At 40.0% G+C, this 21038-nt stretch overlaps 2 protein-coding genes and 2 non-coding genes across 22 annotated transcripts in view; 2 read left to right on the top strand and 2 right to left on the bottom strand.

Annotated features, from left to right (window-relative positions):
• Positions 1-11544, bottom strand: part of pde7a (phosphodiesterase 7A) — a 29745-nt gene extending 18201 nt beyond the window's left edge. For 2 of the 5 annotated variants that reach the window (XM_034705926.1, XM_034705928.1), the window contains exons 1-3: positions 11458-11534; positions 8193-8282; positions 6562-6686 (exon numbers count right to left, since the gene is read on the bottom strand). Coding sequence is in view for 2 of the 5 variants with exons in the window: in XM_034705923.1 (XP_034561814.1) it covers positions 49-186 (138 nt within the window). In the remaining 3 variants the exon portion in view is untranslated. Of the gene's footprint in view, positions 1-48; positions 1103-6561; positions 6687-8192; positions 8283-8373; positions 8410-11457 lie in introns of those variants that run through there. The other 3 variants (XM_034705923.1, XM_034705924.1, XM_034705925.1) reach the window with 2 other exon arrangements.
• Positions 10435-20979, top strand: trim55b (tripartite motif containing 55b). 15 transcript variants are annotated; one of them, XM_034705939.1, is made up of 10 exons: positions 10435-10565; positions 11935-11966; positions 13027-13168; positions 13662-13831; positions 14365-14542; positions 16222-16317; positions 17032-17265; positions 19575-19597; positions 19952-20076; positions 20162-20979. In XM_034705939.1, the coding sequence occupies exons 2-10, from the start codon at positions 11950-11952 to the stop codon at positions 20332-20334; spliced, it is 1158 nt and encodes a 385-aa protein (XP_034561830.1). In that variant the 5' UTR covers positions 10435-10565; positions 11935-11949; the 3' UTR covers positions 20335-20979. The 15 variants fall into 15 exon arrangements, with proteins under 15 accessions (XP_034561830.1, XP_034561833.1, XP_034561826.1 ...); XM_034705935.1 differs by having other exon boundaries at positions 10446-10565; positions 19952-20082; XM_034705936.1 differs by having other exon boundaries at positions 10446-10605; positions 19952-20082.
• On the bottom strand, positions 10455-10540 carry trnay-gua. The gene is given in 2 exon segments: positions 10455-10490; positions 10504-10540. It is a non-coding gene; the product is annotated as a tRNA-Tyr (tRNA).
• trnaa-agc lies at positions 11008-11080 on the top strand. The gene has a single exon. It is a non-coding gene; the product is annotated as a tRNA-Ala (tRNA).
• Positions 20980-21038: the final 59 nt, after the last annotated feature.

The raw sequence follows: 21038 nt of genomic DNA, 5'->3' as shown, positions 1-21038 counted from the left end.
GTGGTTCAACATGATATACATGATTATTATTTTTTTACATTTCCTCACCTGTGACAGCTGTCTTGGATCAGGAGCCCCGAAGAGAGAAGAGCTGGAGCTGAAACTAATGGCTCCCCTCCGGCTGAGGACATGCTTAGGAACCGGCCTGTCAAGAGGCAAAACCGGCAGCTGATAACATACTTCCATTGAATAATCAGGGCTGGATCCGGATCAAAAATATAAAGAAAAATCAAACATATAATGAAAAAGAGAACGAATGCAATGCGAAAATAGATGACTGGTGGATTAGAAAAATTCCCAAAGCATAAAAAAAATCATTCAATATCGGGGAAACGATCTGCTGTCGAGATGCAAAGTATTTCTGTTCATTACGAGAGACTCAAAACTTGTCCTTCATTGATGCTGCGTCTCATCTGCCGCCACCGTTTTACCTCCTTTGGTGTCATTCTGTAGGAAAATAATCATTTGCTCCTTTCCTTTTCATTTCACTCAGATCCGGGCCCACGGACGACGAGACCTTCTTGCCATTTTCTGGGTCTTTTATGAAAACGCTTCCTCATTTTAGGAGCTGAATTAAACGTCCGCTCGTCACGGTGATTTCACGGATCCGCATATCCCGAAATGAAAACAAAAGGCACGACCACTTCCAACAAATGTCATCAACATATCATACTGAACACCGGCGGATGAGGTGAGGCAGCTCCAGGATGTGAGTCCTTGTCCAGCCGAGGCAGGGGAGGTGTTCTCTCATTCAGACAAACACCGGTGAAGAAATATAATCAACATGTAGGTCCGTCTTTTTGCACCAGCTGCATGATGATGAAGGAGCAGAATTCACCGCTGACCGTAAAGCACAAAGTGTCTGCCTTCAGAGAGGGAAACCCCGACGTTCATCTCATTCACGGCGATCCCTTAGGCTTTAAAGGGAACAAGATGGCACCTAACATAACACTACCAACCAAAAAAACGTCAATTAAAGAACCTAAAGTGTATTTATCCCCCTATAACTACCTACCTATCGTCCTAAACATGAGCCTACTGTATGGTTTTTAAAGCACACACCACCTGCCAGAGATGGTGCTGTTGGAGCGGGCTACAAAAAACGCCCTGGTCTGGGATTGGCCAATAGCGTGACGGTAGTTTTTCTAAACTCAACGCTGATTGGCTAAAAGCGCGCACAGCGTACAAGCCGAGTTACTTGATTGGCTACGCGACCAGGGCGATCCCAAGACCTATATGAGCAGTCGTTTGCAGACGGCGTGGACTTTCTCAAGGGTATTCCTACACAACGGGGCTTGCCCTGCAGCGGTCCACATCATTGCCTGTGATTACCTTCCTCTCATGAGTCATACTACTTGGGAGCTGAGACTCACCGTGACTTTGAAATACAGCAGAGGAAATACTGCGAAATATCGCAGCTGTGTGAGGCTGAGGCATGATTGTGGTGACTCAAATCAGAAGCAGATTGATAAGCAGTGGTGGATAGTAACAAAGTGAATTTACTTCAGTACTGTACTTATGTACATTTTTGGAGTATCTGTACTTTACTTGAGTATTATCTTTTGGGGGAACGAATGACTTTTACTCCACTACATTTAGAAGACAATTATTGTACTTTTTACTCCACTACATTTCTATCAGTGCTCTAGTTACTCACTACTTTAGCTTTGAAGTCAGCTCATGAATTTCCTTCTCTTTTCTGAAATCTGATCCCTAAGACTGTAAAATGTGTTTGTGTAGTTCTGTTTGTCTCAGTTGTTTAGCCATACCAAAGGTCAAATAAATACCTGTATATCATGTGTCTCCAGGGTTGAACGTGGAGCAAAGACAGCAGATTTCACTCAGATCAGGCAGTTCATGTAGAGGTGGTAATGATGGCTATAATTCTCCACCTGAGCACCCATGGCCATCTCTTCAGCCCGTGTTAGAGGTTTTTGAAATGAAGAATGATACGTATCATTTGAAATGTTCTCCCTGTTTCCCACTCTGCTCAAACATACAAAAATTCACTGTCCAACCTGAGAAAGCGTGTTGAGCTACGTGACGTTTGTTTCATTCCAGATGAACATTTCAAACTAAGTTGTCTGTGCTTGGAGTAACTTAGTTTCTGTTTTTTTTCCATGGTATAGTTTTTAGAGATTTCAAGTAATGGTTCCCAAATAAACATAATGTAACAGAATGCATCCTATGTATTCTTAACTGCACTCATGTTTTGTGAAAATACAATGTTTTGAGATTGTTTTAGAAGTCCTTTGAATACTTAAGTATTTTTAAAAGCACGTACTTCAGTACTTTAACTCAAATAATAATCTGACAGCAACTTTCACTTTTATAGGAGTAATATTTGACCTGGAGTATCTATACTTTGACTTAAGTAATGAAGCTGTGCACTTTGTCCACCACTGTCGAAAAGTAAAGCAAAAGCACACTTATTAATTTTATCATCTACATTAATTGTTTAAGTTTCCTTCTGAGTCACTGGATCAAACCTCTGCCTATGATATAGAGTAGCTGACCTCAAGCTGCAGCTCAGTGACTCAATGATTCCCAAATAAACACATACAGCATTAACAGGACCAGAATACAGACACTTTCACTGAGGGTTTCAGTGCCATGCCCATGTGCTGGGGGACAATAGATGTGCCATGGAAACAGTTGGGGCGAGTGCCAGTGGAGGCATAATCCCCACCCCTCTCAATGTCCAGGGGTCTGAACGCAGTCCCCAGCATTCATACCCCCCACAAAGAAGTCCTGCATCTTTTCCAGGCAACTAAGGCAACCCTGCCAAACACAACAACAAATGAGTGGCAGACAGGAGCAGGAGTGGAAAGAGCAACAGAAAAGCCAACTTAAGTGGATACACGGTCATTTAAGTTCAGTTTGATGTTTGAAACTGCTTAAAGACTACAAAATAGTTAGTTTGACCAAGGAACAGTCAACAAAACAGATCCATCTGATAATCTGAAAGGTGGATGTAGTTCTCTTTTTGTATTTTATTTTATTCTAACAGCTCAGACCCTCAGCCTTTAACTCAAACTGGCTATATTATTTATCCTAGCTGTTTAAGATTTCTTTATGATTGAACACAGAATCTGCTTTGTCTTTTTTTAATGCTGAGTTTATTTTTATTCAAAAGTTATTTAAATTAAAACTGTTCAATAATAACTCAGATGTTTTTAAGAGGTTGAAGTTTAAGTATTTTATTGTATTGAATATGTCCATAATGTCTCATATCTATCGGAGGCCCCTGAATCAGAATGAATCCAAACAGTAACCGCACAGACATTGTAGTATTGTTTTCTAAAGGTCTAATGTAACATTTTTATTGTGATTTACACCCTTGAAGTATTCCACTACCTGTAGCTTTCTCAGGGACTCATTTCTCTGCAAACCAGAGTGGAATACTTTATAATTGCAAAAGCTTGAGTGCTGGTTTTAAAATGCTCTTGTAATAAAAAAGTTGAGTAAATTAAAACCTTGTGATCAAGAACACACATCAAACCGTTCAATGTTGTTCACAAATTTATATCCTGAAGTATTAGTGTAAATGACTAACATGCAAATCTTTAATCGAGCTATTTGCTGCAAACAGAGGGAAGAAAGTCAAACACACATAGGATCATGGGACGCTCTGGTTTTGCATTCACAGTTTATAAACCTGTTGTTGCCAGACAACTCTGAAACTGCCTGATCTGGCATATGCCTACGTCAATGACACGCCGTGTGTGTGCACAGGACAGCACACATTTACACTCACTCCTCTAAGTGTACACCTGGGGATACGATTTGTTAATTAATTTCCTCCACAGCCCCCTTTTTGTGCCACACACACATACACATCACAAACAGTCACACACCTTTGTAGCGCCATCCGCTTTAGAAGCTTTGCTAAGACAGGTGGGCTGCATACCTGCTGATTCCCCTCAGGGACCCAGGTACAGTATCTGCTTGAGAGGCCCCAAATGCCCTGCTCCTCTCAGGAGACAGACTGCAATCCACCACGGCGTCTCTAATTGATTTACCCTCTGACAGCACAGAGAGTATCACAGGAGAGACATTAACTACTGCCACATTTCCCCCATAGCAGTTTGACGCCTATAGTGCTGCTTACATACAGGATCTTTAAGCACATCTTTAAACACACACACACACACACGCGCGCGCGCGCGCACGCACGCACACACACACACACACACACTGACTCACTCACACACTCACTCACACACACTCGCACGCACACACACACACACACTCACGCACGCGCACACACGCACACGTACACACACACGCACGCACACACACACACATATGCATGCAAAAAGGAATACAAGATTTTTCATATTGTAAACTCTTAATGCCACTTTGCGCTCTCTTGGGCTGACTTTCTCACATTTTTTAAGTCATTAATAACGTTTGGATCATAAGGATTGATCACATGTTGCATATTCAAATGGATTGCTATAATCAGGTTAATTTGAGTTGGGGAAAAAACTGTTTAATATTGCCTTTTCCCTCTTTCTGAAATACCTCAACAAACACCAACATACTGTCGTTTGTATGTAGAGCCATCTAGTGGGGAAAAAGAGCGCTTACAAGAAGAGGCATCAACACTGGGTCAAACAGAACAGATAGAAAATAATAAAAAGGTAAATGTGGTGTACAATAAGTATAATCAAAAGAGCAGGTTTGAGCTTTATTGTGATCCTAAGGTATTTATTATACATTTGAATTGAGATTATATTTTATTCTGACATGTACAGACAACTGGACTTCATAATACTTCAACAATGGTGCATATTCTTTGTGCTCACACTTTTTAGTATCTAGGCCTAATTGTGCAGGACTTGTGCAGTGAGAATGATCGCCTAGTGCTGGAGTGAACCGGTTAAACCAGGTGTGGTCAATTTTAATGACTGAGGCCCTGAGAATGCATTGAGCTGTGTGAGCTGAATGTGTTACTGTCGTGAAAATTCTTCTTTCATATCATTGAAACAAACAGGAAGGAGAATAAATTATTAGGAATAAACGCAAAATAATTCCCATAATACATATATAACATAAGCAGCATGTGGTGACATCAGCAATGATGTCACTAATCACATAGCTTGATCATAGCTGACATAGCTTCCCCTCTTCCTACCACTAGATAGCACTCTCTTGTTATATTTAAGACCACCAGGCTTCACAACCAGCGCTCTTCAGCAGAAACTACAGTAGTTTGTTTAAATGTATCAATCTGCATTAAAGTTCAAATTATTGATATTTAGTTTAAGATTAATTAGATTGCAAATAAGATCAAATAAAAGCAGCTGAAAGAAAACTCTCAGCAATTGATGTTCTGAAACAAGGAGCTCGTTAGATTGCACTGCAGGGGACTTTTGTTCCATCTCTCTCTCCCTCATGTGTTGAGTAATTAGCCAATCCCAGAGGGTCATTAAAATAACTTCAAACATCAATGTGTGTAATTGTGAATTAGGTATTCATAACGACACCAGCATCCCGCATGTGTACTGTACCCTCAGTGTAACCTGTTTTAATGCAGGTGTTTGTGTGTAAACAGCCACTTCACTGGACTTTAATCAGAGGTTTATAGATGAGACAATGAAACTGAAATTCTCATGGTGTAGAGGGTGTGAGGTTGAAGCCAGGGGGAGAGACGCTCTTGCATGCCGAGCGCATCTCAGTTTCCCATGACCATGAGGTGCTGCGGCGCCTGTTAAAACGGACTGACGTCTCTTTTACGTCACTGTAAGGGAGAGGATGTTACATAAAAACTCCACGTGGAAATCTGGCTCCTTTAGTTCATCTCTTATCATCAAGTGACTCTGTGTCAAATCTGGAGTCCATGTTACATTATTATGCAAATCCTCTGACTGTGTTTTATGGATGACTGACTTTATGTGTTGGTGCTTAAAGCGTAAATCAGTTGTATTTGTTGCCTGTTGAACTGTGATCAAGTAAGGTGATTGGATTGAAGTATATCCACTAAATGAAGCTGAAGTGTCAATATGCTCTTATCATTTTATTCTACATACACTTTTTATACTGTGAGAGTACATTTGTTTTATTGAAGCCCTACAGAAAGCGTTAAAAAGAAAACTTAAGCCAAATGATAAATATCAAACCCAGCTTCTGAACTGTTGAGGTCACAGTGAAAACTGCTCAAACATACTGAATTGATGCTTATTGTGCTTTGATGCGTATGACGCAGGAGTTAAATTCCCTGAGTGTCTACATAAACCTCACTGAGTCAGGTTTTCATAAAGTTAATCATCAAAAAAGTTTCTCTTTCCAAAATATATTATGTCCTTAAAAAAAGTTGCTTTCTAATATTAAATAAATGGATCCGTAACATGGAGAGAACCAATGTGAGAACCCTAAGTTTGTAAAGGTAGTGCCACCTTGATAACTAATGGTGAAGAAAGTAAAAGAAAGGTGTAACAAAAGTGATTATGAAGAGAAAATAGGATCTGCATTCTCTTTAACTGGAGACACGTAACAACGCTCCCCTGCAGGTGAAGAAAGACAGATGTTGAAACTTCAGAGAGGGAAGCCGCGTACCTCAGGAGAAGATCTCCTCTTTGTTCAGGATCTGTAGAAGTCCTGCATACAACACACCGTGGGGAAGTCTTTCAGGTACACCGGGGAGTTGAACCGACGTCAGACGACATTCTTAAGCTGAGCATCTAAAAAATTCAAGGCAAATATATAAAAACATGTTTTTCACTTTTACAGATTTCTTACTTCTTTCTTGTCTGAACTGTGTAAAGTTTACGGTCAGTAATCTATATAGAATTTTTACTTGTGCTGTTTAATGTTCATGTTAAGCTGTATTTAACTAGTTTTCATACACTACATTCTGTATTTTACATCACAGTTATCACAGATTATAAATCATCTTAATTATCCCTAAACCTTACAAACTAGATTGTATAAGAATAATCAAAAACCTTTCACCACTGCAGCTCAGTCAGCTCAATGCTCTGGCTCCAAACTGTATTTAGCTATTTTCAAGTTTCAAGTTTCATCTCGAAAAGACCAGCAGTGATAAAAAATAATGTTCGTGTAAACCTTTTTACCGGTTCTCTTCTAGATAGGCTTAATTTGCTTTTTGTGTATCCTAATTCTCAGTATGTAGTCAAGAACGTTAGAACTCTAAGGTTTGTATTCGTCATTACTGGATACACATCCTGGGGGTTTATTTGTAGCATGGTGACGATAGTGTGTGTTGGTTCTGGTTCTATCTTTAATCATAACCTCAGTCGTGTGTTGAGGAGAAAAAAATGAATCTCAGAGGCTCATTTAAGGTCAAAAGTGCAGATGCAGAAATAGACAACCTTATCTGAGAATGCTTAGCGGGACATTTTCAATCACAGGCAGTGACTGCTTACATCTGTATGAATACAATATGACTTCCACCGTACTGAAATATTCATACAGGAGAACAGATGGCCCTCTTTGCTCTGCCCTCTATTCTGGTCCCGTGTACACTTATATCTCGCTTACGAGCTTGTAGACCTTTACATGTGTGGTTACCTGCATCTCACACTCCCTGTTGTGTGTTTGGTGGCCTTAGCAGTACCTGCAGACCTTTCACAATCTAATGTTTGTATGAACACAACACCATGTAGCACCACAGAGTAAGACTGAGAGAAAGAAGGGTCACACTGAGCTTTTTAAACTGGCAGCCTGGAAGCTCATAGTAGCGTCCGTCTGGCATTCAGATTGGCCTTTTAACATCAAGCCATCTTCATGGTGCTCTTAACTTGTCAATATTCAACCTCATTTTTACCAACAGGCGCTGCAATGTTAAGAGTCAGACAGTAATGGCTTTATAATGATGAATTCAGTTCAATCACAAAGAGGTTACTCAGAACAGCCTCTTAATTGATCTCATTTGAATCCACTTTAAAGTCTTCACAGTGAGCCTTTGAGCCCTCCTTTCTTTTAGTTAATGAATATGTAATCTTATTAATTACAGCTTTTTAAAGATGACTAATTAATACTGAACTAAGTGGTGCACCCACTGCATCACGTCGTAAAAGGGAAACATAATTTGCAGTTGATGACATGAAAAAGATATAAACAGAAATGATGAATCACAATCACTTTACAGTGAAGAGCAAGATGGGATAGTGATGCTTTTTACACCCTGCTTTTATTTGTCTGTATTTTCAAGACAGTACTCTCACCTTTCAGGCGTTAACTTGGCACATACTTTTTTGCGTCATTGCGGCTTTGGTTCCACGTGTGGCCTGTTGTCCTTGAATCCACAGCTCAGACTACAAAGAGAGAGAAGTCAGAGAGGGTGGGGCTGACTGACAGTTATTCATCTTCAGGGATAACATCTACAAACAATTAAACATGACTCACTGACTGTGACGAGTGAAAACCAGGAATGTGGCGTTCCTACAAGTGAGAGGAATGCAGATGTTGTGTTTTATGAGTCAGAGAAAATAACTAAGATGAAAAGTTAGATTAAACATCCTGATGAGTTATGTCAAAACTCTGAGCACAGTGCCGCTCGCTTTAATATAAACCACCTTCTCTTTCATAGTTTAACTTTGTGCACAATCAAGCACTCCAAAAATGAAGAGCATGTGTCAGAAATGACTCACTACACAAAGGATAATATGTATGCAAAAATATAAAATGTCAGCTGTTTTAAATTAAAACCCTTTATAAGAGTGAGGTTGTTTCTGCAGCACTCACACAACTGCTAATCGCTATCTCTGAGTCATACCTCTAAAAGTGTTTTAGCACAACTGTGGGCTAAAACAAATGAAAATGGCTTGTTTCAACATTTGTTGCATCCAAATTGGATGCTAAACATCACCTTTAGACCCCCTTGTGAGCAGAGTGCACGAACGTGTGATCTTTGATTCATTCAACATGCAGAACAGAGCATTCAGCATGTTTACTGAAACAATCTCCAATCCACGGGGATGAATATTAAAGTTAAACCTGGTTGCCTCTGTGAGAACATTTTACCTATTTTTCAGGCAGTAAGTTGTTTTCTCTAGCGGAACACATTCATACAAGAAAATGATATCTTAAAAAAAATATGAACTAATTCTTTGAAAAATATACTATTCCCAGGTTAACCTTTAGTGATCATACTACACTGTGGTTCAAGACTTTCCAAGTTATCTGTAAAACAAGGAAGATGTTTCAACCTCTTTTTATTCCGATTTATTCAGATACAGATTTAATAAGTGATTTCTTGTTTCAATTGTAAAAATGACTGCAGCCTTAAGTCACCTAGTCTCATCTGGAAGAACCTGGCGCTTATGTGAGAATTATGTTCTTTGATTTTTCAAGTGCATTTAACACCATAAAGCCCATCATACTCAGAGACAAGCTCAATTAGATATGAGTGGACCCCTCTGTTGTCTCCTGGATCACAGATTATCTCACAGAAAGGCCACAGTTTGTCAGATTGGGGAACTGTGTCTCTGGGACAATGATGAGCAACATGGGTGCTCCACAAGGGACTGTTCTGGCTCCATTCCTGTTCACACTACACGGCGGACTTCAAATACAACTCTGAGTCCTGCCACATCCAGAAATACTCCGATGATACTGCAATTGTGGCATGTATCCGGGATGGACAGGAATCTGAATACAGGGATCCATCTGACAATAGCCTTATTGACTGGAGTCACAAAAACTGCCTCCTACTGAACTCCTCAAAGACAAAGGAAATGATAGTAGATTTCCGAAGATCCAGGCTCTGCCATCAGCTAGTTAACATTTGAGGGGTGGACATCGAGGTGGTGCCAACCTACAAATATCCAGGTGTACACCTGGACAACAAGTTGGACTGGTCCCTTAACACAGATGCACTCAGGAAGGGGCAGAGACGCCTCTTTTTCTTAAGGAGGCTCAGATCCTTAGACATCTGCAGTAAGATGCGCAATGTTTTATCAGTCTGTGGTGGCAAGTGTGTTATTCTACGCTGCAGTCTGCTGGGGAAGCAGTATGAAACAGAAGGATGCAAGGCGACTGGACAAACTAGTGAAAAGAGCTGGCAGTGTGATTAGAACATAGGATTGGAACCAGGTTGGACTCACTGGGGGCTGTGGTGGAGAGATGCACACAGAAGAAGCTAGAGGCCATTCTAAATGACACATCCACTTCACAACTTCTTTGTGGACCAGAGAAACAACAGCAGTGGACAGCTCATCTCTCTGCACTGCAGGACTGAGAGATACAAAAAATAATTAATCCCTGCAGCCATTAGGCTTCATAACTCTCTAGTTAAAGGGAGATGAGCTGACAGACACCTGAATTACTTGTTTTATTTGATTTTGTATCATTTTATCTGTCAGACACCTGAATTTTACCCTTGGAGATTAATAAAGTACATTCTATTCTATTCTATTCTATCCGACTTTGCCTTCTTGGATGCGAAACGACGTCATGCCGAACTGCATTTCGGGAAAAAGAACTTCTCCTTCGAGCCGGATTCGAACCAGCGACCTAAGGATGCCCATGTAACCACTACAGTCCTCCGCTCTACCAACTGAGCTATCGAAGGGAGTTGACCAGCAGTGAGCATCCATGTAATTTATTCAGTCACAATAATATGATATACGCTCAAAGGTGTGTTTGTTATTTGAGCAATGCCAAAATGTTCGCCGAGCGATAAAAGTTCGCTTCGCTTCAAAGTGTAGATATTAAAGCTTTGACGACAGTTGACGCTATTCTACGACCCAGTGGCATGAAGTACAGCAACAAAGAAATGGTCAGAAATTAAATACTCTGCAGCACAACAGGCTAACGCTGTTCAACCCTGACACTAATCGAATCTTACATTAATCTCAACGCTTCATGCGACGCTAGTTCGCCTCTATGCTAGCTTAATTGTTATAAGCTAGGTCCAAAGCGAAGGCAATTTCAGTTTACTGCTCGTACAACAAAATATCCCACAACTAATACATGCGTGAGAATGGCCCTGTAAAAGGTTTGTTGAAGTATCTCTCTTGTTTTTATAGTGTTTTGAAAGGGGAATTAGCTCAAATGGTAGAGCGCTCGCTTAGCATGCGAGAGGTAGCGGGATCGATGCCCGCATTCTCCAAATCGAACTTTTTCGCCTATCACAACTTAACTTATTTTGACTTTGCAGGTCATTTTGACAGTAAATAACAACGTCAAATGCCTTCCTTAGTATTTTAATGTTTGTTGATTTAAGTAAATAGTTGTTAAAGGAGTGATTACTTTAAAAAAGTAACGTTTGGTCAGAAATCCCAAGGACTGTAAGCTAGTTCGCTTGGCTAGCTTGCGTCCTGTTATGATCATTACTAGCATCTCAATAAAGCTAGGTAACTACAAACTTTAAGAAATTATTTTTTACTCCTTAATTTTCTGTTTAGCACTGTTCACTCATTGTTCTTGTTGCCTAACTGTGTAACATACCTTTTGGTGGGTTTTTTTCAATCGTTCAATTTGACTTACAAAGTGTTCGCTTTGGAGTTCGATTTGACGTCGCGATGAGAATCCTCCTGGGACGCTGTATGCTAGCTGCTTCGTGAAGCTAATCTACTTTTATGTCGTCGTAATAAAAATCTATGGATTAATATACTTTTAATTATAGAAAAATCTACTTATTCATTACTTTCACAATTTACCCAGTTATAAGAAACGATTGTGAAAGAATGCTTTATAAAAAATATTATAATATTAATTTAATTGGATACTACGGAAGCCGGAAGCAGACATTTATCAGTTCCATACTCTTCCACTATCTCAGTTTTCCCCTGATACAGAGTTCATTTCAGATGTTTCCTCAAGATATTGACATCTTTGTCTTTATTTCGGAATCAAAGAAAGTAATCAGATTAAAACTGATTGATTTAATCAAAGCTTGTTTTCTTGTAATATTAGGATCATTTTCTGGTTATGCAAAACAAAACAAGTTTCTGTTCACTGTAGGTCAGACCACATGTCATGCTGCAGTTTCCCAGGTAAGTTTTTTTTAATGTTTTTTATTTAATAGTTTTCAAGAAATAGAGAGAAAATACACAAAAACATAAAATAAAACAAAAGCGTTACATCATGTCAGCATGAGCATGGATGAGTTTGCTTATAATTAGTACAAGACTATCTTATGTATAAATAAACAATTCATTGGTAAGACAGCGAGGAGTATATTAAAAGAAAATGTACAAAGAAAAAATAGAAAGAGCTACAATAACAACAAAAATAAGAAAAGGTGAAAGCATGGAGAAAATTTTATCTGATTTTATTTAGGGCCTGGAAATGTTTTTTTTTTTGTTGTTTTTTCCATTTTAATTTTTTGCTGTTTGTTTTCTTCACTGTCCAATGGCAAACTTCCCAGCTAAGTGAATCCAGTTTCAGTGTTTGCTGTTGGCATTTCAACCCTTGGGATTTAATTACAACGGTTGGTTCATCGTTAAGTTGAGATCTTGAGACTCATTGACTCATTATCTTTGGAAAAACAGAGTAAATCAAATGTATGGATCTGTGTCTACTTAGAACTGGGGCAAGGGCAGATGATCTGCAACAAGCTGACATCTTAATTAAGAGAACGGTGCTTTCAGGACTTCTGTAGTCTAATGTGGCTGCTTATAAATTCCATCTTCAACCACTTTTTGTCTGGTAATAGTGAAATAAATCCTTTATTACTTGTATGCATTAAATGTCTCATTCTTGTGATGCAACACGTGCACCTTCCGAAAAAACACAATAAAGTCTAGACTGCACAGACACCCAGTCACCCCTGCTAGCCGAGTAGAGGATGATGTACAGGCAGCTGTTCAGTACTCCTCGGCTCAGTTTCAAATTTGGGCACGGTAAAAATGGCAACCTTTGACGTGACAGCAATAGCTGCTAAAAACAGAACTGACACCAGTGAGATAGGAGCCCACACCCTCTAGGGCAAGAGCAGCAGGCCTACTCTTCAGCCTAACCCGTTCACACTGTAGGTTGCTTAAGAAACGGACTCTTTACCAGCTTTTAAAGCTTTATCTTGTGTTTCGTTTGTGTTTTCACTTTTGTTAAAAGTGTCTTGTTAAAGATGAACAGCATGGACAACTTGGAGAAACAGCTGATTTGTCCCATATGTCTGGAAATGTTTACAAAGCCTGTGGTGATTCTACCCTGCCAGCACAACCTCTGCCGAAAATGTGCCAACGATGTTTTTCAGGTAAGCGACTGAACAAAAAGTATCAGGGGCAGTTTTATGTTAAACTGAAGAGACAATGTTTATGTGTACATGTAGATGACGACAGGCTAGCTGTTTATGTCAGGATGTTTTTATGATCCTGCTCTACATTGTGATGCACTGAAGGCTGAAAAAGTATGTGTCGGGATAGCATTCATTTCAGATGTACATATATTCTCGCATTTATGGTTATTTCAACTGATAATAAATGTAAATGTGAATGTAAATGTAAGGTTGGGTTTACAATCAGTGTCTATATAATGAGCTATTTACAGAAGAACACATTTGGATCTGGTATTTATCTTTTGTTCAGTGACCCAGTGAGTGTAGGCGCTATAGCACTTCAGAGCTTGTTGTGATGGATCTTCATGTTTTGACATAAGTGTTGGGTCAACTATTAGATTTAAATAACACATATTAATTTATTCTGTGCTATCCTACTTAAATTAGGGTTTTAAATGTGTTGTGATCACAGGCATCAAATCCATACCTTCCAACGAGAGGGGGCTCAGTGACGTCTGGTGGCCGCTTTCGATGCCCATCCTGCAGACACGAGGTGGTTCTGGACAGACATGGTGTTTACGGGCTGCAGAGGAACCTGCTGGTGGAGAACATCATCGACATGTTCAAACAGGAGTCCAGCAGGTGAGACTAATGAGATGCTCAGACGGACAGCGGGAAGTGTTGCAGTTGCTGATTGTTGTCGTCTCATTGCTGGTGGCGTCTGAGTCAGAGAGGGTTTCTTGTTTTAGTCACTTATACACAGATGATTTCCCTTTTCTGAGGAGCTGAGTATTACGCTAAAGGGCTTGTATGACATCAGATCAACAGCATGCTTTCATTCAGCTATCACTTCACGGTGAGTCAAGACACTGTGGCAGATTGTAGATGACAAATCAAGGAAAGAGTGGATTAAAGACGAGAGAGTAGTTCTTCAAAAACAAGAAGCTTTGCACCCACAGACAGACCTGTATACCCTTTATGTATAAGGGCCATTTATTGATTCCAGTGCTGACAGTCCATGTGCATATCCAGGCAGGGCTGATAGATGATCAATAAACAAGTGAAATGTGTACCTGTGACATTATCAAACTGACATTACATGTCACATCAATATGCACCCAAATGTACGACCATGACAGGATGATCTGCTGGTTTCTTTTAAAACACCTCAACAGCAGCAAACCAGCGCCAGAGAAGAAGGAGGAGACACCCATGTGTGATGTTCACGAGGGGGAGAAGATCAATATTTACTGTGTGACCCACGGAGTGCCCACATGCTCCATGTGTAAGGTGTTTGGAGATCACAAAGATTGTGAGGTGGCTCCCATCACAAGTATCTTCCAGACCAAGAAGGTGAGGCCTGGTCATCATAGATAGATAGATAGATAGATAGATAGATAGATAGATAGATAGATAGATAGATAGATAGATAGATACATAGATACATAGATACATAGATACATAGATAGATAGATGCACCTTAAAGTAACATGCACGTTTACTCTGCTGGAAAACCACTCCACCACAAAGTAAAGTAAAATGAACAGAAAGTGAAGTACGGATAGAGATCCGGAGACTTTGTTCAAACATTAAGTCACAGTAGTGTCATGGAGTTATAATTCACATAGCTGGTTGTTTCTGTTCCTTGGTAATACATGTAGTTTGTAGAGAAGGTTCAGTGAGGTGCTGACCACTGGCAGCAGAATATAAGTGTCACTCTCTGGTTCCATGTGTAGTTTTCTTTCACAAATGTCCACCTTTATTGAAAGATTTATTCTACTCTGTAATATAATGATGTTCCAGTCCTCTGGCCTTCTTCATTACATCATTACAAATGATCCTAATCATTACAAATGATTGAACGATCTTGAATTTGAATTTGGGTTTTACTACCTGCTATCTAATTTCATTGTACACCATACAATGACAAATAAAGGCTTTTCTATTCTATCTTGAAGCAGGACAGAAGGCTGAAACGTCATCATATTAAAGAAAACTAAATATACAACAAGTGTGTGCCACTTTTTTTCACTTTTACTAAACATAGTTTTCACATATTTTATATCAACACAGAGTGTCATAGCTCAGGCACAATCTGATGATAAAAACTATTACATCTTAAGTTCCCTGATTTGGAGCACAGCTTTATAATGTTTCTCTGTTTGTGTTATATACATAAACCAAAACTCTCTTGACTTGTATTCTCAATCAGGTCAGTGGTTTTCGTATTTTTACAGCTTCCATCAATTTGACTCAATAACTGCAGCGGTGTAATGATAACATCTGTAAAAAAATGATAACACAGATGTGAGAAATTTGAAAAGTGTAGTTCTGTGTGCAGAGTATTGTCCTGTATGTAGAGTCCTTGCTGCGGTGGCCTTTGGACTCTCTCCTCCCTGTGTTTCCTATCAGTCCACAGCTGTCCTAAAAAAATCTGGATGTTTTAAGCATCATCTGATCACAGTCCAGATATGGCTCTGAGTCTAACACGTTTGCTGGACTGAAAACTGTTAAATGATTACTGTTCTGGCCTTTATTTGAATTATTTGTAACATGGAACAACATGCATCTTCGTTTTTATTCCTCGTAACAACTTGTTCTTTCTTCTGGGAAACTCCTGAAATAGTTCAGAATAGGGAACAAATGCAGGTGTTTTAGGCATTGCCTGGAAAAAGTTACATTTATGGTTTGAATTTGCTTCTTTCCGGAGTGCTGTCGGCCTTGCGGTTTATGTGTGCACCCTATACAAAGGCTACATGTCTTTCCTCACTCTCTGCTCCCCACATTTTCTGTCCCTCTTCAGCTGTCTTATCAATAAAGGTGAAAAAGCCCCAAAAACTAACTTAAATAATTATAAAATAAGCCTCAGCCCTGAAATATTTCATGTGTGTACCAAAGATATCTGAGTAACATGGTGAAAAGTGTTACAATCATGGATATTCTCCCCTGTTGCTCACATTATGACTTTTATCCTCCAGATTTGAAGCACAGTCATTCTCAGGTATTTACTCTGCCTTGTCCTTGCCCCACAGACGGAGCTGAGTGACGGGATCACCATGATGGTCAGCAACAACGACAGGATGCAGGGCATTGTCAGTCAGCTGGAAGAAGCCTGTCGCACTATAGAGGTCAGTGTCCCACTGCTGCAGCGCCTGGCTGCTCACTCACAAAACAAGCCTCGCTCTGCACACAAATCCACCTGCACAGACGTACAAACAGACGTAATGTGTCCTTGTTGCTGCCATTCTCTGTGCTTTTATCTGTCTGTGAGGTGCAGGCACAGAGGAGGAGTGGGGAAAATGAATGTTTAGATGCCTTGGGCTGTTTTTCTCTTGCTTTTCAACATTGTAAGAGCATGATCTTCTTCAGATCACTCCACTCTGCCCCCCGCCTGTTGATGTTAAAAACATGCAGTGTATCTGATGAAGGGGGAGCAGACAGCTTTCCTGTGGTTCTTGTGCCACAGTCGGACAGAAGAGAGGAAGCTGGAGCGGCTCCAGGTCCCGTGGTGCCACCCTCAGTGGCGTCATTCAGGACAGACAAGCAGAAAGAGCTTCCGTGTCCTCCCTGCCAAACGGTGTCACCGGAAGAGTGGAGGACAAGCTAACAAGAACATTCTCAATTTACAGTGTTTACTGAACATGCCTTACACAAGAAGTAACAACCGTCACCACGTTTCCTTTACTCTGATCTTTCCTGCTGAATATTCTAAACTCTTTTCTTACCCCAGAGCTACATCCACATACATCCCTCACCCAAAGGACTGCCATGAAAGATTCATACAGCTGGACTCCCAGAATGTTTAATGCACTTCCTTCTGTTGATAACTCATGCACGTGTAGGAGAACGGTCGGAGGCAGAAGAATCTGGTGTGTGAGAAGTTCGACCAGCTGTACTCCATCCTGGAGGAGAAGAAGAGGGAGATGAGTCAGAAGGTGACGGCCGAGCAGGACGAGAAGTTGAACTACATCCGAGGCCTGACCAGGCAGTACGGAGACCACCTGGAGGAGAGCTGTAAGATCGTGGAGAAGGGGATCCAGACAATGGAGGAGCCAGAGATGGCTTTATTTCTAGAGGTCAGAATCAACACCAAACAGGGTTCAGATGTTTTTGTACAGACTCAACACTAACAAAGGGAACTGAAGAGGCAGCTGGGTATCAGTATCAGCTCTCTCGCTCTGTTGACAGATATGGATGTATCAAAAAAACTTTCACTGATAGAAGTGCGATAGTGTGATGCATCTGATGACGTTTTCAGCCCATTCAATGCAGTTTTTCATTAATGCATTGTGTTATTATGTGTTTAAAAGAGCTAAAAGGAGCACACTCAAACTGAAACTTCTTAAAGAACACGTTTCAGGACAAAGCCCTCCTCAAACAGTGAGGAGGGCTTTGTGCTGAAACTACTTGACCCAGACAAGAAGCTGTTAAAGGATGTTTAGTGTGCTGACTTCTTTACCTTTTAATTATCATGTGTTTGACATAGTCTGTAGTTAGAGGAGCTTAGTAAACTCAGCTTGAACAACATGGTTTGATAAACGTCAGCCACGTAAAGGACAGAAAGGAGTTACGCTGTGTTAATCTAAATTGTTAACTTTGTCGCCTTGATCCTCCGCTCGGTGTTTCAGCACAGAGAATAAATACATTTTAGTAGTTCCAGATAGAAAGCAAGGAGGACAATGACTGATCTTTAGGCGTCCATGTTACAGCCACAGTGTCCTCATAAGGCTACCACTTGAACGCCAAGACTTTCCTGCAAGCAACGTCCATTTTTACAACTTCATTAAACCTTTATTCAATGAGATAATACCCATTGAGATCAAGAGCTTTTTCACAAGGGTGACTTTGCCTAGCGGTCAGCACCACGTGTCATAATAAATATATCATGGTACAGAACAGATTACAGACAATAAGTAAAAAACAAACAATTTAAAACGGTGCAACTCGTTCGCAAATAAAGTGCAAGTTGAGATCACAGGTAACAATTTAAAACACAGGTACTGTTCAATGGTCTCATGTAGGGATGTAAATTTAAAGTATTTTCCGCGATCGATCTTTGGAAATGTGAACGATCAATTATCGATTAGTCATAAAAAAAAAAGTAAATGTTTTACATGTCAAAAACAATGCCAAATGCGTTTTTACACCTGAATCAAATTTTCCTTTACGACACAATGTATATAACTGACAGTATTGAATAGCTACGGGTCGTATTGAGGTGTTCAAAATGTTAAACACACTGAATATCAACATGTGGAGCAGGCTCATGATCTCTGCGGACATACAGTCATATAAGGCAAGGCTCAGACTTCAACAAGGAAACTGAACAGAAACATTTTTCAGACTCACAGTGTCCAGTTTTCTGTCTACTTGTTCTTCTTGAGAAAAAACACCTTCAGTCAGCTGATTCACATCGAAACATGCTTTAAACATAAAACACCTCCCTGATAGCTGAACGAAATATAAGACCACATGATGTTTGTTCCATGTGATAGAAAATCCAAACAAAAAAATCTGTTCAAGTAATTTCTTAACAATCAATTGACGGATACTCGATTAATTGTTGACATCCCTAGTCTCGTGCTGCTTTTCTTTTAAGGTAGAGCCAAAGGCTTCAAGTAAAACGAGATCTGACAATTTCAAATCCTTCTGGAGTTTATACCACACAGAGGGGTCAGAAAAACTGAATGCTCTTTTCCCTAACTGTGTACGAACACGAGGAAAACACGGATGGAAAACATTACAAGAACGCAAGGCATAATTACTTTTAGTTCTTTGGAGAAACACACATAAATAAGAAGGAACTCAAAGATGGTCAGTCAGATTTAACATACAGGTCACAGTGATGAGTGAGGCGTATGCAACCAGTGACAAACCTCAATGCACAATGATAAAGAGTTCTCAAAGACTGCAAACATTCAGCTGAAGCTCACAAATACAACATATTACCATGAGCAAGCAGAGGCAGACAAGTTGCAGATACAAGATTTGCAGGCAGCGTTAGCCCAAAAGGGTTTATATTAATCATTGTTCATCATCTGTATTTAGGATTTACTTTATGTGTTTAATTTAATTATAACATAACAGTATGAATGTGTTTTATATGAAAGAAGATGACTTTCTGTGTTGTTTTGTAATTGTGTACGACTGATCACACCTTTCACTGATGTTTTTATTATGTAGATTATTTTGGGTCCCTGGCTTGGACGGGGAATTAATACAACAGAAATAATATCTATAGAATAACAAATATATTAAAAAAAACATCAGTATCAGCCTTTTAAGTGTGTATTAGTTTTTTCAGTTGCTTTACCTTAGAGGTAACAGTGATTATAATATGTTATGTACAAGGTTTATACATATTTGTTCTTTTTGTCTTTTTCAGAACACAAAGCCTCTCCTCAAAAAGTGAGTACATCTTTTGATGCATCTTTAAATTCTATGAACTGATAAACTGAGGAAGAAACACAGGATGTTAGCAACAAGAAGCTGTGGCCTTTCATCCGTTTCCTTTTGCTGTGTTTTCTCTTGTGAACAATTGAGCAAATATTCACCTGCACCCACAAATTGAACGTGATGCAGAATCACACCCGCTCTGTGGGAGCTGTCAGAAATAATTCTGTAAAAAGCAGCGAGTATCTATCTTTAGCTTCAGCGGTCTGAAATCACTTGTGGAATGTGCTAAACATGACAGACGGATGGCACCGTGTTTACAGGGATGTTTTTTTCCGTTAATACACAAATGTCACTTTTGTTTCCTAGGATTGCAGAAGCCTCAAGTTTAGCACACTTGGACAAAGTTGAGCGTGGCTATGAGAACATGGATCACTACACCATCGACTTTAAGAAAGAGGGAAAGGCCCTGCGCAGCATTGACTTCATCCACGGTGAAGGAACGCTGCTCGTGATAAAAACTGTTTTCTGCGTCAGACTTGTCATGGTCGTGACTCTCATTTTCCTTTTTTCCTACAGATGATGAAGACGAGGATGAGGAGGATGAGGATGGAGAAGCAGGCACTGAGGAAGTAGAGGGAGCACAGACTGTTTCAGGAGGCAGTGCTGTTACATCCGCCTCCGTCCAACCTTCTGCCCCCCAGCAGACGAACTCCTCCCTGAGCACTGCCAAGAGCACAGCCTCGACCTAGCTGTCATCCGCCCGCCCAGACTGCACCTTAACTTGAGCAGGATAAGTTTCGCTCCGACTAGATGTTGATTTCAGGTCAGTTGTGATATGTCTGCTCCCAGATCGGGGGAAGCACTGAGACAGATTTAGATCTGTGCCAAAGGGAAAGTTTGAGTTGCCGAGGTAGATCTAAAGAAAGAGACAGAAGTTTCAGTTCCCTTCTGATGCTTTTATTGAGATTGTGTTAGCTTGCATCACCACATACTGAGAGTCTGTTTTTTTGACTGGTTAAATACAAATGTTGTGTTTCCTTTAGTTGTTTTTTTGGCACATTGTATGACAGCAGAGTGTCTAAAGCTTCTTTCCAGAATTAAGACGTGTTCATACATATTTAATGTAGCTGACCTTTGCAAATCTCTGCTTGAACTACATCATTAGACGTCATTAGAAGCACTTCCTGGCTGTCGTATACCTTTTTATGACCAATATAACATTATGAGGAGGGTGGCAGAGTACTAAACTATCACTTTGACATTTCATATGTTCATACATTCGTCAGCGTACTATGTGTCATTTTTTGTTGTTGTGTATCACGGGTGTAAACATCACATTTTGAAGTATTATCATTTGATTTATAATGTGATTTATTAAAACAGAATTGCTCAAACACTGACATGATGGTTGTTGTTTTTTTAATTGCAAATGTGAAAGTTTAGTTACCACCAC

The sequence above is a fragment of the Notolabrus celidotus genome, chromosome 17, assembly GCF_009762535.1.
Source record: "Notolabrus celidotus isolate fNotCel1 chromosome 17, fNotCel1.pri, whole genome shotgun sequence".
Lineage (NCBI taxonomy): Eukaryota > Metazoa > Chordata > Actinopteri > Labriformes > Labridae > Notolabrus > Notolabrus celidotus.
The sequence above is the reverse complement of the archived record's forward strand: the minus strand, read 5'-3'. Positions and strand labels throughout refer to the sequence as shown.

Excerpts from the sequence above, each read along its gene's own strand:
- trim55b (XM_034705930.1), top strand. The coding sequence starts at position 10,724 with ATGAAGTACAGCAACAAAGAAATG. Across the intron at positions 13,169-13,661 it reads GTGCCAACGATGTTTTTCAG|GCATCAAATCCATACCTTCC; the intron begins GTAAGCGACTGA and ends TTGTGATCACAG. Across the intron at positions 13,832-14,364 it reads TTCAAACAGGAGTCCAGCAG|CAGCAAACCAGCGCCAGAGA; the intron begins GTGAGACTAATG and ends ACACCTCAACAG.